We start from the raw sequence: 17501 nt of genomic DNA on the forward strand, positions 1-17501 counted from the left end.
GCGCCAGGCCCGGAGGGCCGACGACCGAGCCGACCGAGGCAAGCGAAATCAATCGCCGAGGTGCAGGATGGAGGCGGATCTGCGAGGAAGGCGCGGGGAGGAGTCGCTACCGGTCGGGGAGGAGCCGCTACTGGTCCCTGAGGTTTTGCTGTTCCTTTCTGCGTGCATTTCTGAGAATGTACACCAGAGGTCGCCCCCGCCAACGTGAGGCAGGTAAGACCTATCGCGCGAGCAGAGCGAGATGACGTCAGTGGTTGCCGGGCAGGTTTGCGTCCTAGTCGCTGGAGCCGGGGGTCCCTAGGGAGAGCCGCCAGGTGCGAATGGCGCGAGGGAACTCGAGGCTCGTGCTGCTAGGCTGTTGGGGATGAGACGGACCTGGAGGGTCACTAGGACCCTGTGATATCCGCACTTGCTTACTACATTTTAGTTCAGGCCTGGGAGCGCGGGGCGTGGACGAAGCTTTGCGTGGGGGTCCACTCCTGGGCTGCTCAGGGCCAGCACCGAGGGACCTGCCAAAGTCAGATCCAGAAGGCCGTCCAGCGGTTAAGACTCCACCTGGGACTCCTGCATCCCACACAAAAAAAGCCTGGGTTGGAGTGCTGGACCCCAATTCCAACTCCAGCTGCCTACTGAGGCACCACCCGGGGACCCAGCAGGTGATGGCTCAAGTGGTGGGAAGAGCCCTGGAGCTTGAACACAACTACAGTACAAGCTGGCCCTGCGGTAGGGCCTATATTTTGGTCATATACTCCCCCCCCCCCTTTTTTTTGTCTTTGCATTTTAAGATTTGTTTCTTAATATTTATTTTTTAAAGATTTTAAAATGATTATTGGAAAGTCAGATATACAGAGAGGAGGAGAGACAGAGAGAAAGATCTTCTGTCTGCTGATTCACTCCCCAGGTGGGCGCTGCGCCAGCTAGAAGCCAGGAGCCAGGAGCCTCCTCTGGGTCTCCTACGCGGGTGCAGGGTCCGCTGTCCTTGACTGCTTTCCTAGGCTATAAGCAGGGAGCTGGACAGGAAGCGAGGCTGCCAGGATACGAACTGGTGCCGGTATGGGATCCTGGCACGTGAAAGCAAGGTGAGGACCCTTTGCTGTGCGGAAAGCAACGTAAGGAGTAGCAGCTGATGGCTCAAACACTTGGGCCACTCCCACAGACAGGGGAGACCTGGAGGAAACCTGATCCTGGTTCAGCCTGCTCCGTGCTGGCTCTTGTGAATGCCTGGGAGGCGTGAACCAGCGGATGAAAACTTTCTTTCTCTGCCTTTCAAACAAATGAATAGCACTTAAAAAAAAAAAAAAAAAAAAAAAAAAAAAACACCACAGCAGACTTACAGATGGCCTATGTACTCTAAGACTTTATCCCTGAAAATTAAGATTCCCTCTCTCCTTAGCCACCCTTGCTGGGGTCTCCCCACGGATTCATGACCAACTGCCAGAAGCTGTGTTAAGTCACCTGCCCCTGCCTAGACATCATCCCTTCCTCCCTTAATTGCTCACCGCCCTACTGGGTGGTTATCTACTGACTTGCTGTTTTTGTGTGTGTAAACTTAATAGTCAGGTGAGCTAATAACCTAACCATCCAGCAGGGCAACTCCTTGACCTGGGAAGCAACAAAGCCCCTCTGTTTCCTCCCTTTGCCACCCGCCTCCTCCCTTGGTCACAGACACAGTGTTACGAAGAAGCTGCTTCAACAAGTTTATTCCAGAGATGCTGTTCCCTGTTCCCCAGCCCCAGGGAGTAAGAAAACAGAGAGGTACCAGTCAGGGCATGTGCCCTACAACTATAGCACAAATTGTGCCATCTAGCTGTTTAATGCAAGGAACTCTACTGCAATAATATGAAAGAGGAGGATACGAGAGCTATGTGGGATACACTTTACAAGTAAATGACCAGGGGCCAGCAGCAGGGCTCAACAAATTAATCCTCCACCTCTGAGAGCCAGCATCCCATATGGGTGTTGATTTGAGTTCTGGCAGCTCCACTTCCAATCCAGCTCCCTGTTAATGGCCTGGGAAAGCTGCAGAGGGTGGCCCAAGTCCTTGGGACCCTGTATCCACATTGGAGACCCAGAAGAAGCTCCTGGTTCCTGGCTTCAGAATGACTCAGCTCTGGCCATTGTGGACCACTTGGGGAGAGAACCAGCACATGAAAGATCTCCTTCTCTGAAAATCCACCCTTCTAACAAAAATCTTTTTTGTAAAGATTTATTTTTATGGAAAGTCAATTTTGCAACAGGATCAAACCCAGGCTAGGGCAAATGATTCCCTTTCCTTCTGATAAATTCCTTAAAGAAAAACACCAACATTTATCCTACAAGTGACATCAATAAAGCCTTTTTAAAAAAGATTTATTTATTTTTGTTGCCAAGTCAGATAACAGAAGTAAGGAGAGACAGAGAGGAAGATCTTCCATCCGATGATTCACTCCCCAAGTGACCACAATGGCTGGAGCTGCGCTGATTCAAAGCCAGGAGCCAGGAACCTCCTCTGGGTTTCCATGCGAGTGCAGGGTCCCAAGACTTTGGGCCATCCTTGACTGTATTCCCAGGCCACAGACAGGGAGCTGGATGGGAAGCAGGGCCACCAGGATTAGAACCGGAGACCATATGGGATCCTGGCACGTTCAAGGCAAGGACTTTAGCCGCTAGGCCGCGCCAGGCCCATCAATAAAGCCTTTTGGGGCAGACAAGTAGGAGGAATTAGGACAGGACACTTTTTTTATTTATTATTTGAAAGAGTGATGCAGAGAGTGAAAGACTGATAGGTAGGGAGACCGAGAAAGAGAGAGGGCGTGGAGATCTTCCATCAGTTCACTCCTTCAGTAGCCACAGCAGCCTGGGTTGGGCCAAGAACTCCATCCTGGTTTCCCAACTGGTTGGTAAGGACCCAAGTATTTGAGTCATCTTCTGTTGTCTTCCTGGACATATTAGCAGGGAGCTGGATTGGAAGCAGGGAGCTGCTCGAATTGGCACTCTGATATGGGATGCTCTGGTTGAAACTGCTCGGAGTTGACGAAGTCTAAGTGCTTCTACTTCTATAGGATTTCAGCATCCAAACATGGGCTTGGTAGGTGGTGGTGCTGGAGAGCAGGTGGAAACTGCCTATTGCGGGTGAGCAACAAGTTTAGTCTTCCTCAGTCTGGTGGCTCTGAGATGCTCTTGGGTGTCAGGACACAGCATGCTGAGGTTGGGAAGGCGTTAGGGAAGGAGTGGCACTTAGGAGGCCTTGGTCAGCAGCTGCAGAAGGGAGAGGCCAGCATACAGGGCACAGAGGTGGGGGAGGGTGTCCGGATCCCACATGTACTGGGGGCCCGACCTCTGCACTTCCAGGCCACTCAGCCCCACCAGGGCCTCGGTGAGGGTCAGATCCTCTTCCCCAAGGGAGGACAGCAATTCAGGCCGCAAGGGGAAGACACCCTCTTTATCCTGCAGGAAGTTTTGCTCCATTGCACTCTCCACCTGGATATAACCAAGACAGAATCAATAGGGAAAAACCGGAACCCTCTCATCTTGTCTCCTAACTCCGAAGAAATACCAAACAGGCTACACACCCCTCTGGCTATGGCTCCTACAATCCCCTACAACTCCATCTGGATCTTTGATAGTGGGCAGCACATTGATTTTTGAGTCCCATTGTACAGAGAGGTAAACTGAGGCTGACTTAGAAATGGTACAAGGTTTGCTCACACACTTGGCTGGGAAGAGGCAAAGCCAAGGTCTCTGTCTTTTCCCCTGAGAGAAGCCTCGTAAATCTGGGTCACTGCCCAGACATTCACACTTGTACTTCTTACTGGGAAATGGCAAGAAGGAGGAGAGGTGAGGGGATGGGGCAGTGGGCATGAGTGCTCGGGATAAGCCAGGGGCTCACTGGGTTGCTCCTCTCTTTAGGCTAAATCTGCACCTTCCTGCAAGGGCCCGCTACTGGCCCCAACTCAGCTGCTTGTTTGTTCTCACCAGCTTCAGCTGCACCGGTAGGATCTTTTTCTCCATGGATTTTACCAGTAGTTTCTGTTGGGCTTCACTTAGCACTGGAAAAACAAAAACAAACAAACAAGATGTGTGTTGCTGTGGCAGATGGAACCAGGACTCCAAATGAGGGAATTTCCACAATTCCGATATTCCATTCATTCATTCATTGACGTTGAATGCTGGCTCTGTGTCAGGCACTTTGCTGGATGTTAGCTAAAACTTGTACTATGTCAAGGAACTAACAGTCTTGCGGAGAAGACAAAGTGACATGTCAGTATAATCCAGGGTGTTAAGGAGCTACCATGGAGGGTCTCCCTTGGTCTTGGCATCATAAGAAAGGCAGACTTCCTAATGGAACAAACATCTCAGCTTCTATCTGAAGGGCCCTGGGGAGGTTTCCTAAGTGGAGAAATGGTCTATGCTGAGACGGGGAGAGAACGTACGGGCAAGAACAGATGCTGTTATTCTCTGCAGTTAAAGCCAACAGTATCAACCTTGGTGACAAGCTGAATACTTAACTGGGTGGCTGATAAAACTAGGGTTATTTCTCCATCTCTGGGTGTCAAGGGCATAGCATACTGTGTCCTTGACCAGGCTTTCTCCTTAAGTGGCCAAATGAATGCTTAGGAATGAAATTAATTTTAAAAATGTCAATAAGAGGGTGAGAGTTTGGCACAGTGGTTAAATAGCTGCTTAGGACCACGAACTGGGATCAGCTCGGCCTCTCTTTCAGCTTCCTGCTAATCAGAAGGATCAAGGGCTGATGGTTCAAAATATTGCATCTCTGCTACCTACGTGGGAGATTCACAGAGAGTTCTGGGTTGCTGGCCCAGCTCTGGTTGTGGCATGTATCTGGAGCGTGAAATAATGGATGGAAGATCTCTGTGTTTCAAGTAAAATGATGTCTTTATAATATAGATATGGGGGAGGTGGTTGACCTAGCAATGAAGTTACTGGATGTCCTCATCCCACATTGGAGGGGCAGGCTCATTTCCTGGCTCCACATGGATTCTGGAAGGCAGTGCTGATGGCTTAAGGGGTTGGGTTCCTGCCACCCATGCTGGAGATCTGGACTGAGCTCTGGCTCCCCCCTCCTTGGGTGTTACAAGTATCTAGGGAGTAAGCCAGAGAAAGGGCACACACTCTCTGTCTGTCAAACAAAACATTTAAAATATTATTGATACAGACTACTTAGCTGTGGTATGATGTGCTCAGCATTGATTAATTTGGGAGCTCATTCAAAGTGATTCATTCCTGCCACTTGGTAGGTCTGTAAATGATCTTATTCTCCACTTACCTGTGAGGGCCCCAAGGAAATAGAGGACGGCACCCATAGCCTCCTTGGACAGTAAGACATCTTTTGGGAGTGCCTCTAGTGTCACTTCGTGTCCTTTGTCTAGAGCCCCTTCAAGCTGTGGGGAAAGATGGGTGACTACTGATGTTGGCAGGTGGATTTGCCAACACGGCACTTAGAACCTAATCATCCCAGGAAGTGTGCTAACCCTTTTCCGGTCATTCTTGTTCTGAGCTATCCAGTGGTGAAGTTCTAGCCTCTCGGCTTCCTTTGCCCCTGGGCTTTGGACACAGAAGAGAGAATCCCTCAGGCCTGCTGCCTGCCCTCTGGCCTTATGAGAGAGTCTGTGCCTTGGGCCATCATTGCTATTTACTCTTTGTCAGGGGAGGAAGGTGACAATTGGGTCACCGTGGGTTCTCATGGCCCTGGTTACCTTCTGTCACTGTCAGATCCTCAGCTGGCGCCTGCCCCCCCCATTTCCTTCCCGCACACCTTCCATTTCCTTCCCGCTTGGTCCCTCACCATGAGCTCCAGGTCTTGCAACTCCTTTTTCTTCCCTAGAAGTTTGCTGAGGGAGCTGAGCAGGGAGCTTTGTCCTTCTCGGCTCAGCTTCTCCACTTCATGGGTCTCTCTTTGAACCTCTTCTTTGAGGGTCTTGAAGTCCTCGTGTGCCTCTCCTAGGGGATGGTGAATGTGGCCACCAGCTGGCCAGCTGGTACCCGACCGAGCAGCAAGCATCCTCCCTGTGTGGCTCCTCTACCCGGGCCTCCTCAGCACCCTGTGCCCTGCTCTCAGCTTGAGCAATAGCGTGGTTATCAAGTTGTCCACCAGCCTTCATGTGAGGGCTGGGGCGAGGAGGCAGGTGGGGCCCCTCGGTGTCCATCCTTTGGAAGGACACCTTTAACTCCCTGTTCCCTAAGAGTGCAGCTGAAAGCGGAGAAGGACCATTTAGCTCCCCTTCTGGGGAACTGGTGAAGGAGAATGACTTTGGCAAGAGCATGGCTGCTAGGACAGGGCTGTGCCTAAAGGAAGTGGGTCTGTCTGGGATGTGGGGCCGGGAGCTGTAGCCTGGCTCCCTAGGGGCCTGGCATCCCATGGCTATGATCCGCCTGCTTTGGAGATACCGAGTGCTAGGAAGTGACTTCAAACTCCAGGACCTAGGACTCAGCCCCCCTGGCTTCCTCTGCTTCTACCCAAATCCTTCTCTTACCACCTTTATGCCAAAGTCTTGGAAAAAACAACATTCCTTACCGACATCAGATGCCTGGATAACTGAGAAAATAAGAACAACAAAACTGGTAAGAACGGAGCCTTTCAGCGTGGCAGCCCTCCCCAGGGGCGGAGCTACTGAGGGTGAGGGTTACATCCTATCCATCTTCCGGGGCAGGTGGGGGTGGCTCTCTGGTGGCAGAGTTGGGAGGAGAAGGAAGGGGCACCAGGAGTGAGAGGGCACTGCTGTGACTCAAGGTCTCCTGCCCTGGTGGCCGGGCAGCGGCCGTGGATGGCACACTGTACAACTGCACAGTTGTGAGACCTCCAGCACCCTGGGCTTCTTGTCCAAGGGCCTCCCCGCTCCCTCTTTACTGTTGTAACTTGGGCCACCTTGCAGGGATGGGTATTACTAAGACCAGCACCACCATCTTCCTTGTCCATCCCACAGAGAAGGAAAGAAGAAGGTGGGAGTTTCTGAGTGAGAAAGTCAGTAGAAGGAAAGGACGCACTTACGTGTGAACTTCTCTTCTGGCATTTCTAAGGGTGGAAACAACGGCAACCATCAGCATGAAACTCACCTTGCCTTTTTGTCTAAGGTGGCTCTCTGGGGGACTTGATCTAGGCTGATTAGGAAAGTCGCCTTCTGGGAGCACACCCTGTCTCCACGTGGCCTTTCTTGCTTCCAGGGGTGCCTTCTGGTCTCCCTCTAGCCCTCTGTCCCTCGTGGGTAGGGTTTGCATGTCTCTGGGTTTCCTGAAATTGGGGCTCGATACTTCCAGGGACTTGCGGGACAAAGACAGGGCGCCTTGAGGGGTCGCTGTGTGCACTCTAGGGGAGGCGGGGTACTGCAGCAGGGAACGCAGGACCGGGCAGTGGTCGCACTTACCCCCGGGAGGGAAGGTCTGCATGCTGTCATTGCAGATGTGTGGAATGTCTGTGATGGACAGTGAGGGAGAGCAGGATGACACTTCGCAGCCGCCCCATCAGTCCTGCTCCTAGCCCAAGCTCCAGGGCTCTGTAAGAACTGGGACCTCACCCCTCCCATCTCATCCAGTGCCTTCAAGGAAGTTGTAAATTCTCTCCTAAGTACTAGTTCCTGCTTCCACCTGTAGCCAGGGATTTCTTGCGGGTGGAAGCTGTGCTTATACAGTTTTGTACCCATTCCGCCAACTCCCACGAAAGACACCCTCAGAACCTGGAAATCTCTTCACGCCTCCCTCTTGAGCAGCCCGGGGGTTCCTGGCCTCCCTCGGTCATTTCCTGTCCTGGCCACAAGAGGGGGCCAGCAGGCCTTGGGATTGCTATGCGTCTTCCTTCTGCAGGGACGAGGTGCTGTCTCTGCTTACCCCACTCATCTCTGCCGTTGACCATCAGCTGTCGTACTCGGAAGGCCAGGACACAGCCCTTGGGTATGGTGACAGCCTCCTTGTGGTTCACAGATCCCTAGGGTTAGAAGAGGAAGATGTGTGAGTCCTAAGACTGGGGATGGGGGTGCAGAGGGAGGGCAGGATTAGAACCAGGGCTGGGGGTGCCTGGGGAGAGAAGAAAGTGGGTAAAGTGTTGCCTCTGATCAGCTTTCTTCTTGGCCTGCACTTGGTGAGTGGGGCTTCCAAGCCCTCCCATTCCCTTCCTGTGACATTTTCTCTAACAACCTCTGTCTTCTGGCTTCAGATGCTGGAACCAAACTGGGCAGACCTGTGCCGTCACCTGCCTGTGCACCTCTCTGGCCCACCTCGAGCTCCCAGGCAGGCCCTGGGTCCTGCTTGTACTTTGCCACCTGTCCCATGCTCACCTAACTTAACCAGCCTCTGTGACTTAGCTCCTCCTCCAGGCTCCAAATCCCAAGCCAGCCCTGGCAGGCTCAGTGAAGATAGGTGGATGGAGCGTTGCTTCTTCCTGCTGGATCTTCCAAAACCTGTGTCCCCTGGACTTCAGCACACGTGTCTGCTCTGTGAGCAAGAACTCCCTGGGCCTTCCCTTGCTGCCGCCTCCTCCTCCCCTCCCTTCTTTGCTTTTTCTCTTCCGGGATCAGTTGGCCGTGTGTGTGTCACTGTGTGAGTATGAGGGGGTGCACAGGTGTGCATGACTGTGCGTGTGTGTGCACGCATGTGCATGACTGTGAACTTGACTCAGACCTGGAGCCCCAGTGGGGCGAAGAAGGGGAGGGAGAAGCAGCCCTCTGCCTTGCCGGCTCTCTCCAGCGTGACCTCCTGCACCGTCTCCACCACCTCCATCACCACGTACAGGTTCTCTCCCCGGTCTCGCATCTCCTTCAGGAATGGGTGGTCTGCTGCCAGCTTCCTGCAGGGGTAGAAATGCCAGGGAGGCTGTTGGGCACCCCTGCCCACACATGCCGTGTCTTCTTCTCTTGCATGCTGCGGCATTGGGGGAGCAGCGAGAGCCCCAGGCTTGAAACACAGAGCTGCTGCTGACCAGCTGGGGCTCATCTGGGTCTGAGTTGCTTGGACTACAAAATGAGTGTGGTGATGCCATGCTCCAGGGTTGTTAAGATAAACCGTGATGACGTGGTGCAGCACCTGGCCCGGACAGGTGGAGAAGCAGGAGGGGAGGAGGAGGAGGGCCTATTGCTTCCTCCTCCTCCCATCCCTCTTTGTTTCTCTCCATCTTCTCTCCCCTCTCTTGCCTGTAACACCAATTCCTCCTCACTGCTTGCTCCTTCTGTGTGCTTCATAATGTACGCATCTCCCTGACGCTAAGCATTTCACTTCTTTAATCTTGCTACTTCCTCATGTCACCACCCTCCTTCCCTTCACTCCCTTGGCCAGTGTCTCAAACACACACACACACACACACACACACACACACACACACACACTCCGTCTGTCTCCTTCCTCCCTTCTCCCCACTCCCCACTCCTGAATTCCTGACTGTTTGGCTTCCATTTTCTCCTCCCTGTGGAAACCACAGCGATTCCTTCCCAACCAGCCCAGTGACCTTCCCCGGCTATGACAACACCAGGTCCTGCTGAGCAGACTGCACAGAGCAGCATCTTCTCTCACCTTCCATTCGCGCTGTCTGATCCCGGGTCTCCTATCTGTCTGGTTTGGCTTCCAAGTTTTGTCTGTTCTGCCTGCATCCCGCTTTCCAGTTGATTTGGTTTGCTGAAATGCTATGTCCTCTGAGGTTCTATCCTCTCATCTCTGTTCTTTGTCCACTTCCCGTGGCTGTAATCTATGTATGACTACCCACTACAGCTATATATCCCCCCAAGCCTTTCTTCTGAGCATCACATCCTTGTTCTAACTACCTGCTGACCATTCTCAGGAGAGCCACAGGTTCAAACATCCAGCAGGAACCCATTCCAGGTCCCTTCCAGATCCACCTTTCCCTCTGCCTCCCTGTTGTCTGTCAGGGGCCATCTCCTAGTGTGCAGTGCCACAGGTGGATGGGGTCTCAGGGTCCCCTCTCATGAAACCCTCTGCCTTGCCCTGCAGTGTGCTGCAGTGGCCCTGGCCGCTGTCCTCCCCTCGTCTGCCTAAGTACTGACCCCCAGCTCAGGTCTCAGTGTCCCCCCTCTCTTGATGCACAGATTGCGCGTGTCTTGCCCAGTCTGCCCACTTCCAATCCCTGTCTCCATCTGAAGCACTTGCTCCATGTGGCCAGATTAATCATGAGACACATCAGAGCCTCATCAAGGCCGCTCTGTCTATAGGATGTAGGTGTTTCAACCTGGCTTCTCTGTGGTTTGACCCACATTGCATCACCTACCTATTGCACTCATATATTTTCTGCTTGGGTCACTGTAAGTATTCATGGTCCCTTATTGGTTTAAAAAAAAGTAAAAAAAAAAAAAACCAAAAAACAGAAGAGGGAGAGAAGGAGACAGAGAGAGACCTTTTATCTTCATTCCTCCAATGCCTGCAGCCTCTGGGGAAAGGGCAGGCCTAAACCAGAAGTTCATTCAGGCCCCCCACGTGGGTGGAATCCTTGAGTTCCCACAGGGACCCAAGGATTTGAGCTTCCTCCTGGTGCCTCCCAGAGGGCATGTTAGCTGCAAGTTGGAATCAGAAGCAGAGATGGGACTTGAACCCCGGTCACTCCAATGTGAGATATGGTTGTCCCAAGCGGTGGCTTGACTGTTGCCCCAAACTCTCATCCTCTTTTCTTCCTGCTCAGCCCTTGCCGCCAACGTTAATTTTGAGAGTTCTTTCAACTGGCTGCCTTTGAGACATCTTTCTACCAGCTCTGCAGGTCCAACTTCTGCTTGCCTCTCAAGGCCTAGGTCAAGGGCTACCACCTGCCTGTGAGAGAACTTTCCTTACCTTCCCAGCCAGAAGTCCCTCTGACTTGCCCCAAGACCAAGATAATTTCTGGAGCACTTACAGCTGCTTGCCTTGGATTCTAGTCACTGTTGTATATTTTCATCACTCTCCTAGCTTCCAAACTTCTTGGAGAAGGATGTGCCACATGAACCCTAGCGTGAAGTAGGGCGTTTTGCCCTCCAGGAGGCTTGCTGCTGGCTGCCTGAGCGCCTCAGCCCTTCCTTCTGGCCGGTCCAATTCTCCCCTCCATCCAAACACTACTTAACTACTACTTAAAAGTCAGCTTCCCGGCCAGGCCAAACATCCGGAGTACCAGACATCAGCATGGTATCAGCCACACCCTTTTTACTGCTGGGGCAGCGCTCCTGAGGGCATGCCAAGTGTGTGCCTCACGCTGGGTGGGAAGCTTCCTTTATGGGAGCAGCACGCTGTGCTCGGCCGCAAGAGAGCAGGCCAGGGCGACCCCGCCTTTCTGGTACGTTTCATAGTCCTAGCGCTGATGCTTGGTACTTCATCATTTTGCAGGGAAGAAAATCAGGGTCCCAAGAGATCACACCAGAAGTTCATATGGGCATTCTCATCCCACCTGTGGGGAGGCAGACAACCGCAGGGGCCAGCGGATGGCCTGGCCGCACAGGCAGGCCGCACAGGGCAATGTCATAGTGGCCCTATGGGCACAGGCCAGAGTGAAGGCTTCACCCTTTAGCTCACACTGAAAGCACCCTTCCACGTGCTGCCCCACCCTGGCTCCCTGCTAGCCTCAGGACCCCCCATGCCTCTCACCTCTCCTCATGTAAGGCCTCCAGGGCCTTGGGTGCCACACTGAGCGTTTGCACCTCCAAGGTGCTGTTCCGTGACAGCCCCGCCGTCCCTGTCACCTTCACCGTCTTTGGCACATCCACCTCTCCCTCCACTCGGGCGTCTAGCATGTTCTTAAAGCCAAAGTTTCCGGAGTCTGTTGGATCTGCAGGAGGGAGGAGATAAAAGCGGGTTGGGCCGAGTCTCACCCCTTGTGCCTCTTGCTGCCTTGGCCACCCACGTCTGGCCAGAGGAACTCTCAGAATCTTCCTCCCCCGCAGGCCAGGTGGCCACCCTCAGAGCCCAGGCCTAGGTTCACCTGAAGGGGCGCTGCCAGGCTGCAGCACATCCAGGAGGGTATAGTCAGTGCGGACGTATCGGGCCCCCCAGAACAGCGTGCTCTTCCTCTTCCTCAGCACCAGGCAGAAGGGGTGGAAGCGTTTGAAGTCGATGAGGCTGTCAAGGGGTGTCAGGTCCCCCCGAGGGTTGAGCTGTCTGGCCAGGGCCCGGGTGACATTTTCAAACATAGTCATTGTCTCTGTGAGGGCCAAGTGGAAAGAGGGGAGAGGTTCCAAAGGCTGCCCAGAGGAACCAGGACAGGGCAAGGCCCTGGTGGAGCCCCACCCGAGGTGTCTCCTTGGCACGGTGAGTGAGCCAGAGCTCCAGAACTCCCACCCTGACTAGGGAAGCCAGTCCGACCCTTTCTTTTGTCAAGGGCACAAAGATCTTTCTCGCTGCACGCTCCTTCTCCTGGTAGACTGTTACCAGGAGCATTTTATCAGCTTCCTCTCACATCAGAAAACAACCCCAGGGAAGGGAAGTGGCCACTCCTTGGGTGGGGAGAGCTGTGCACCTGCCCCTGTTGTCCCTTCATTGGGTACAGGTACACTCTGCCGCAGTACCCTGGCCCTTCCTATGCCCACCTCCTGGCTCTGGGGCACGTGTAGACCACTTCCCTCCAGGGAGCACCCACCCCACGTAGCCAAGGGCTTTGATGCTCTTGTGTTTGCTCCCCCTGCTCACCACATCCCTCCCCCTATCTGAAGAGGTGCCAGTCACCCTCTGGGACCCAGGCAGGGTCACTTCCCCATGACCCCTGCCCACATTTTCCTTAGGCAGCTGCTGGCACATTGCCCATCTCCTTCTGAAACACCTGCCACCTCATTTGATCCGTTCCTATGCCTCCCACCCACTTGACTGGATCTCTGTCACGTCCACAGCATCAGCACCATGCAACATGCCAGAGCTCGGTGTATGTGTGTGTGTGGAAAGAATGAACAGATGGAAGATTGCAGCTCTGGGGTGAGAGGGCCCCCAGAGACGTGACGGCTGTGACGGCCAAAGGTTTACTACCTTAGCTCATTGCCTTTGAACTTCAAGTCTAGGCGCTCTGGCTGGGTGGCCAGCCGGCACACCCAAATTATCCCTGTGGGTGGGAAAGGGCAGCCCAGCTACCCTAGGAGCACCCCACCTTTCCTGCAGGTGCCTCCTGGAAGGTAGGGGAGTGGGAGGCATGGGCATGTATATGAGGAGTCATCCTACCAGATCCAAGGTGCCTTCTCACCGCTCAGTGCTGGGAGGGCCAGGATGGCTGTATAGCTTCCTAGACCAGCTGATACTGTGATGGCCTCACCAGAGAGGGGCTCACAGGGATACCCCTCCTTGTTCTCCCCAAGGCCTATCTCCCCCGTGGGATTCCAGAGAGGCCCATGCCCTTCTGGTCCCACCCATTTTCCTACCCCGCACCCCAAACAGGCTTGCCTCCTCTTACCAGGGAGTGGTGCTGGGTCCTGTCCACAGCTGGGTGTACGGGGATGGTGCGAGGTTCCCTCGGTCTCTAGGTTGAGTGAATGACTGTCCCTTGCCAGAACAGGCTGTTTTATGCCTCTGGAGGCAGGGATGGAGGCTTTTAGGGACCCAATTCCCTCCTCCTGCTTCATTTCCGGGAGAACAGCATCAACCTGTTCCACGTGTGCCCTGCCCCAGGCCCTGGGCACTGGCCTCCTGAGGGCTGAGGGGGTGGGTGGAGAGCTGCCAGGCAGGTGCCAGCGTGGGTGGGAGCAGCCAGGGCTGGGAAAGAGGTGACAGCTCAAGGCTGGCCCGTAGTCGCTGTTGGGGAGCTGTATGGCAAGGGCGTATGTGTGAGTGATGAGGGAAGACATATCTATGCTGTCACTGTCGTGGGCATCAGCAAGTCCTGTTGTCGCCTGCCTTGCAGGTGCAGGCGTGATAAGGGGATGAGAAGTCCTCTGTTGGCCCACAGAGTCTAGCAGACACAGAATGGGCCTGCCTCCTCTCCACTCAGCAGGGTGTGTCTCTGCACCTCCCTCCCTTTGTTTCAGCTCACAGGCAGCCCCAAGTGCCCCTAGATGTGTGGGTCTAAGAAGGCTCAGTATTCCACGACACTGCTTCCCATGGGACAGCGTGTACCATGCAGGCACCGACAGCGGAGATGCGTAGCATGGGGCACAGGGAGACACTTGTGTCCCCCTTCTCAGTACTATTCTCTGCTTCTGATCTAGTTCCCTGCTAATGCACCTAGGAGGTCATGCATGATGCCCAAGTGCTTGGGTCCCTGCCACCCACACAGGAGATCCAGTTGGAGTGCTTTGCTCCTGGTTCCCATCTGACCCAGCCCTGCCTGTTTTGGGTTTTGAGGATGTTAATCAGAAGATAAAGATCTCTCTCCTTCTTCCTAGTCTTTAAACAAATCTTTAAACAAAACAAGATAAAACCTTGCCTTGCTGCTTCTCTGGCCCCTGACCTCTGCCACTTTGGCTCGTCCCCCTTCCCAGGCATGCCCGTCTCTTACACCTCTTCCGACAGCTCTCTTAGCACAGCCAGAGAGCTCTCTGCCCCGCGGACGTGTGTGGGGAGGTTGTCAGGTGTCATTTGGCCCCTGCCTCACCCGCACCTGCGTGTCAAAAGGGGCAGCGTGCGTTGTGGTCTTGCCATCTCGAGGTCTTGTTTTTCCAGGTTCTTCCGCTCCATCTCATGATCACTCTCTTGACACCTGCAAGTCCTCGGGCTGCATCAGCTCTGCCTCTCATCAGCTCCAGTACCCGCCCCATCGGAAGTCCACCCCGCTTTGGTGCCTTGGGCACACTTCTGGGACTCTTATTTTTTTAGATGTGTTTGTTTTAAAGGCAGAGTAACACACACACACACACAGAGTTGATGTGCATTCTCCAAATGGCTGCAATAACCACTGCTGGGCCAAGCTGAAGCCAGGAGCCAGCCAGGAGCTTCATCCGGGTATCTCACATGGATAGTAAGGGCCTAGGCTATTGAGCCATCATCCTCTGCTGTTTTCCTAGGCACATTAGTGGGGAGCTAGAATGGAAGTGGAGCAGCCAGGACCTGAACTAGCCCGCATAGGGGATGCTGGTGTCTGAAGCAGTGGCTTAACCTAAAGTGCCCCAACACTGATCCCTGGGAGGTTGTTCCTGGTGTCTCCTCCCATTTATTGTAGCCAGGGTTTCTGGTCCAGCTCATCTTCCCAAGACATGGAGAACAGTGGGTTTGCAAAGTTACCCACATGTCTCTTCTGGCAGACCCCAAGACTGCCCAGCTGGCTCATTCTCCTCTGACCCCCAGACTTTCCTCCTTTCATTCCTCTTGTTTCTTCATCCACTGTGACCTCGGAGCACTCCATCAGCCCTCCTTCAGTCTCCCTGCCCAATCCCCCATTGCTCCAAACTGCCTAACCGTCTTCCAGGAGCGGACTCGAGAGTTTCACCCTTGGGGTCAACCAGGGTGAAATCTTGTGCTTTTGTAATGACAACATCCACATTCAGGCTTGTTCTTTATGTCCTTCTCATGCAGGATGTTTTTACATATAAAATATAATTAGAACACATAATATTATATAATATATAAATAAAATGTATAATATATAATACATTATATAGAATGTATCATATCATATTATATATAATATAGAATGTATATTGCATTGTATTTATAAATATATAAAAATAAATATAATATAAATATAAAAATATTTAAACATATTTTATATATATGCCAAATATAGATGGTATATATAGATGATGGTATATATATATGGCCCGATATATATGGTATGGTGTATATATATATGGTGTGGTATTTTATATAGATAGATAGATAGATAGATAGATAGATAGATAGATAGATTACAGATGTTACATCAGCTTGTCCACAGGACTGGAAGTGGAGCAATTAGGATGTTTTTATTTATTTTTTACTTCTTACATCCGTGGTCTTAGGGAGGGACCAGAGTCACTTTAGGATCCAGTTTCCTCCTTGGAGTGAGTGCTGGTGTATGATCATGAGGAGATGGAATAAAATTTACCTTGCATTGGAGGAGACTTAAGTTTAGTACATCAGGGCTCCCTAGGCCCGTGAAAAGCAGCTTAATGTTGAAATTGGAGGGTGGAGGCAGGCACTGAGGCACACGGCAGGCGTTGCTCTCTATCTCCCTCTGGTGGTCAGTCAAGGTATGTGATGAGAGATCACTACTGCCAGGCGACCAAGGCAGGGACTTTCGTGGGGTTGTTAGGAGGTGAGATTAAAGGAAAGGGTTTAGCTAGGGCAGGAAGCCTCCTTAATGTCTCTCTGTGACATATAATGTATTCCAGACAGACACCCACGGGGAACTGCACTATTTTCTTTCTTTTAAAAATATTTGTTGGGCCCGGCGGCGTGGCCTAGCGGCTAAAGTCCTCGCCTTGAAAGCCCCGGGATCCCATATGGGCGCCGGTTCTAATCCCGGCAGCTCCACTTCCCATCCAGCTCCCTGCTTGTGGCCTGGGAAAGCAGTTGAGGACGGCCCAATGCATTGGGACCCTGCACCCGCGTGGGAGACCCGGAAGAGGTTCCAGGTTCCCGGCATCGGATCGGCGCGCATCGGCCCGTTGCAGCTCACTTGGGGAGTGAAACATCGGATGGAGGATCTTCCTCTCTGTCTCTCCTCCTCTGTGTATATCTGGCTGTAATAAAAAAAATGAATAAAATCTTAAAAAAAAATATTTGTTATTATATAGAGATGGAGAATCAGATCTTCCATTTGCCGGTTCAGTTGGCTGCAACTGCTGGGGCTAGGTCAGACAGAAGCCAGAAGCCTGGAGCTTCTCTCGGGTTTCTGCAGGGCCCAGAACTCGGACATTTTCCACTGCTTTTTCTGGCACATTAGTAGGGAGCTGGATTGGAAATAGAGCAGCCAGGACTAGAACCGGTGCCGTTACGGGATGCCAGTGTCCAGGTGGTGGCTTTACCTGCTATGGCCAGAGCTGGTTCCTCTCTTTTATTTTTTGAAGTCATATATTTAAAAGTTATGAGTTGGAAACACAGCTAGACACAGAGAGGGCTTGCAATGGCAGGCTCATTCGTCACACTCTGCAATAGCCAGGTCAGGACCAGCACCTGCTCTGAGCAAGAGGAGGTGGAATGGTTAGGGATGAAGATGGAGTAGAATAAGGGAGAGAGGCAGGGAGAATGCTGTCCAGGGCTGGTGTGTGTTTCAAACCTTGTATGGGAGGTTGGACGTTTGGGAGCACAGATAGTGAGCTCTGCTTAGATAAATGATCCCTTCTAAGCAGAGGAAAATCTTCATGGTATTTTTTTTTTTTATCCAGTGAATGCCTTTGAGGTTACTTACCAGATTTCCAGGTCAATTTTGGAGCCCAGGACCTCTTCAACCTCTGGCTGAGCAGGCACTGCCCTTCAGGCAGCTGACTCTGTGGCCGGCCCATGCTGATGCAGCAGGAACAGGTGTTATAGCTGCTGTCTCCCTCCTGGCTACAGCAAAAGGCTCTGTCCTCGCTGTCACTGCTGGGCCTTCCCAAAACTTTCAGAGCTTTGGGCAGCACATACACTAAAATTGGAATGAGACTGGGTCCCAGGGTGGAGAAGCTGTTGCAGGGAGATGAGGAGGGAGTTCCTGGTTCCCGGCTTCGGCTTGG

The 17501-nt window shown here is 52.7% G+C and overlaps 1 protein-coding gene across 1 annotated transcript; it reads right to left on the reverse strand.

Moving 5' to 3' along the window:
* Positions 1 to 2798: 2798 nt before the first annotated feature.
* GSDMA (gasdermin A) lies at positions 2799 to 13601 on the reverse strand. Its single transcript, XM_004591159.2, has 12 exons — positions 13328 to 13601; positions 11876 to 12094; positions 11542 to 11722; positions 8611 to 8776; positions 7822 to 7918; positions 7362 to 7409; positions 6989 to 7012; positions 6515 to 6535; positions 5786 to 5940; positions 5267 to 5381; positions 3955 to 4028; positions 2799 to 3459 (listed from the first exon to the last, which is right to left on the reverse strand). The coding sequence occupies exons 1-12, from the start codon at positions 13494 to 13496 to the stop codon at positions 3217 to 3219; spliced, it is 1512 nt and encodes a 503-aa protein (XP_004591216.2). The 5' UTR covers positions 13497 to 13601; the 3' UTR covers positions 2799 to 3216.
* Positions 13602 to 17501: the final 3900 nt, after the last annotated feature.

The sequence above is a fragment of the Ochotona princeps genome, chromosome 17, assembly GCF_030435755.1.
Source record: "Ochotona princeps isolate mOchPri1 chromosome 17, mOchPri1.hap1, whole genome shotgun sequence".
In the NCBI taxonomy this organism is placed as follows: Eukaryota; Metazoa; Chordata; class Mammalia; order Lagomorpha; family Ochotonidae; genus Ochotona; species Ochotona princeps.

Bases quoted from the DNA above. Each gene is read 5' to 3' on its own strand.
- GSDMA (XM_004591159.2), bottom strand. From the start codon at position 13,496: ATGAAGCAGGAGGAGGGAATTGGGTCCCTAAAAGCCTCCATCCCTGCC. The intron at 7,410-7,821 runs GTAAGCAGAGAC...TGTCCATCACAG, and splicing joins CAACGGCAGAGATGAGTGGG to ACATTCCACACATCTGCAAT. The intron at 6,536-6,988 runs GTAAGTGCGTCC...TTATTTTCTCAG, and splicing joins GCCAGAAGAGAAGTTCACAC to TTATCCAGGCATCTGATGTC.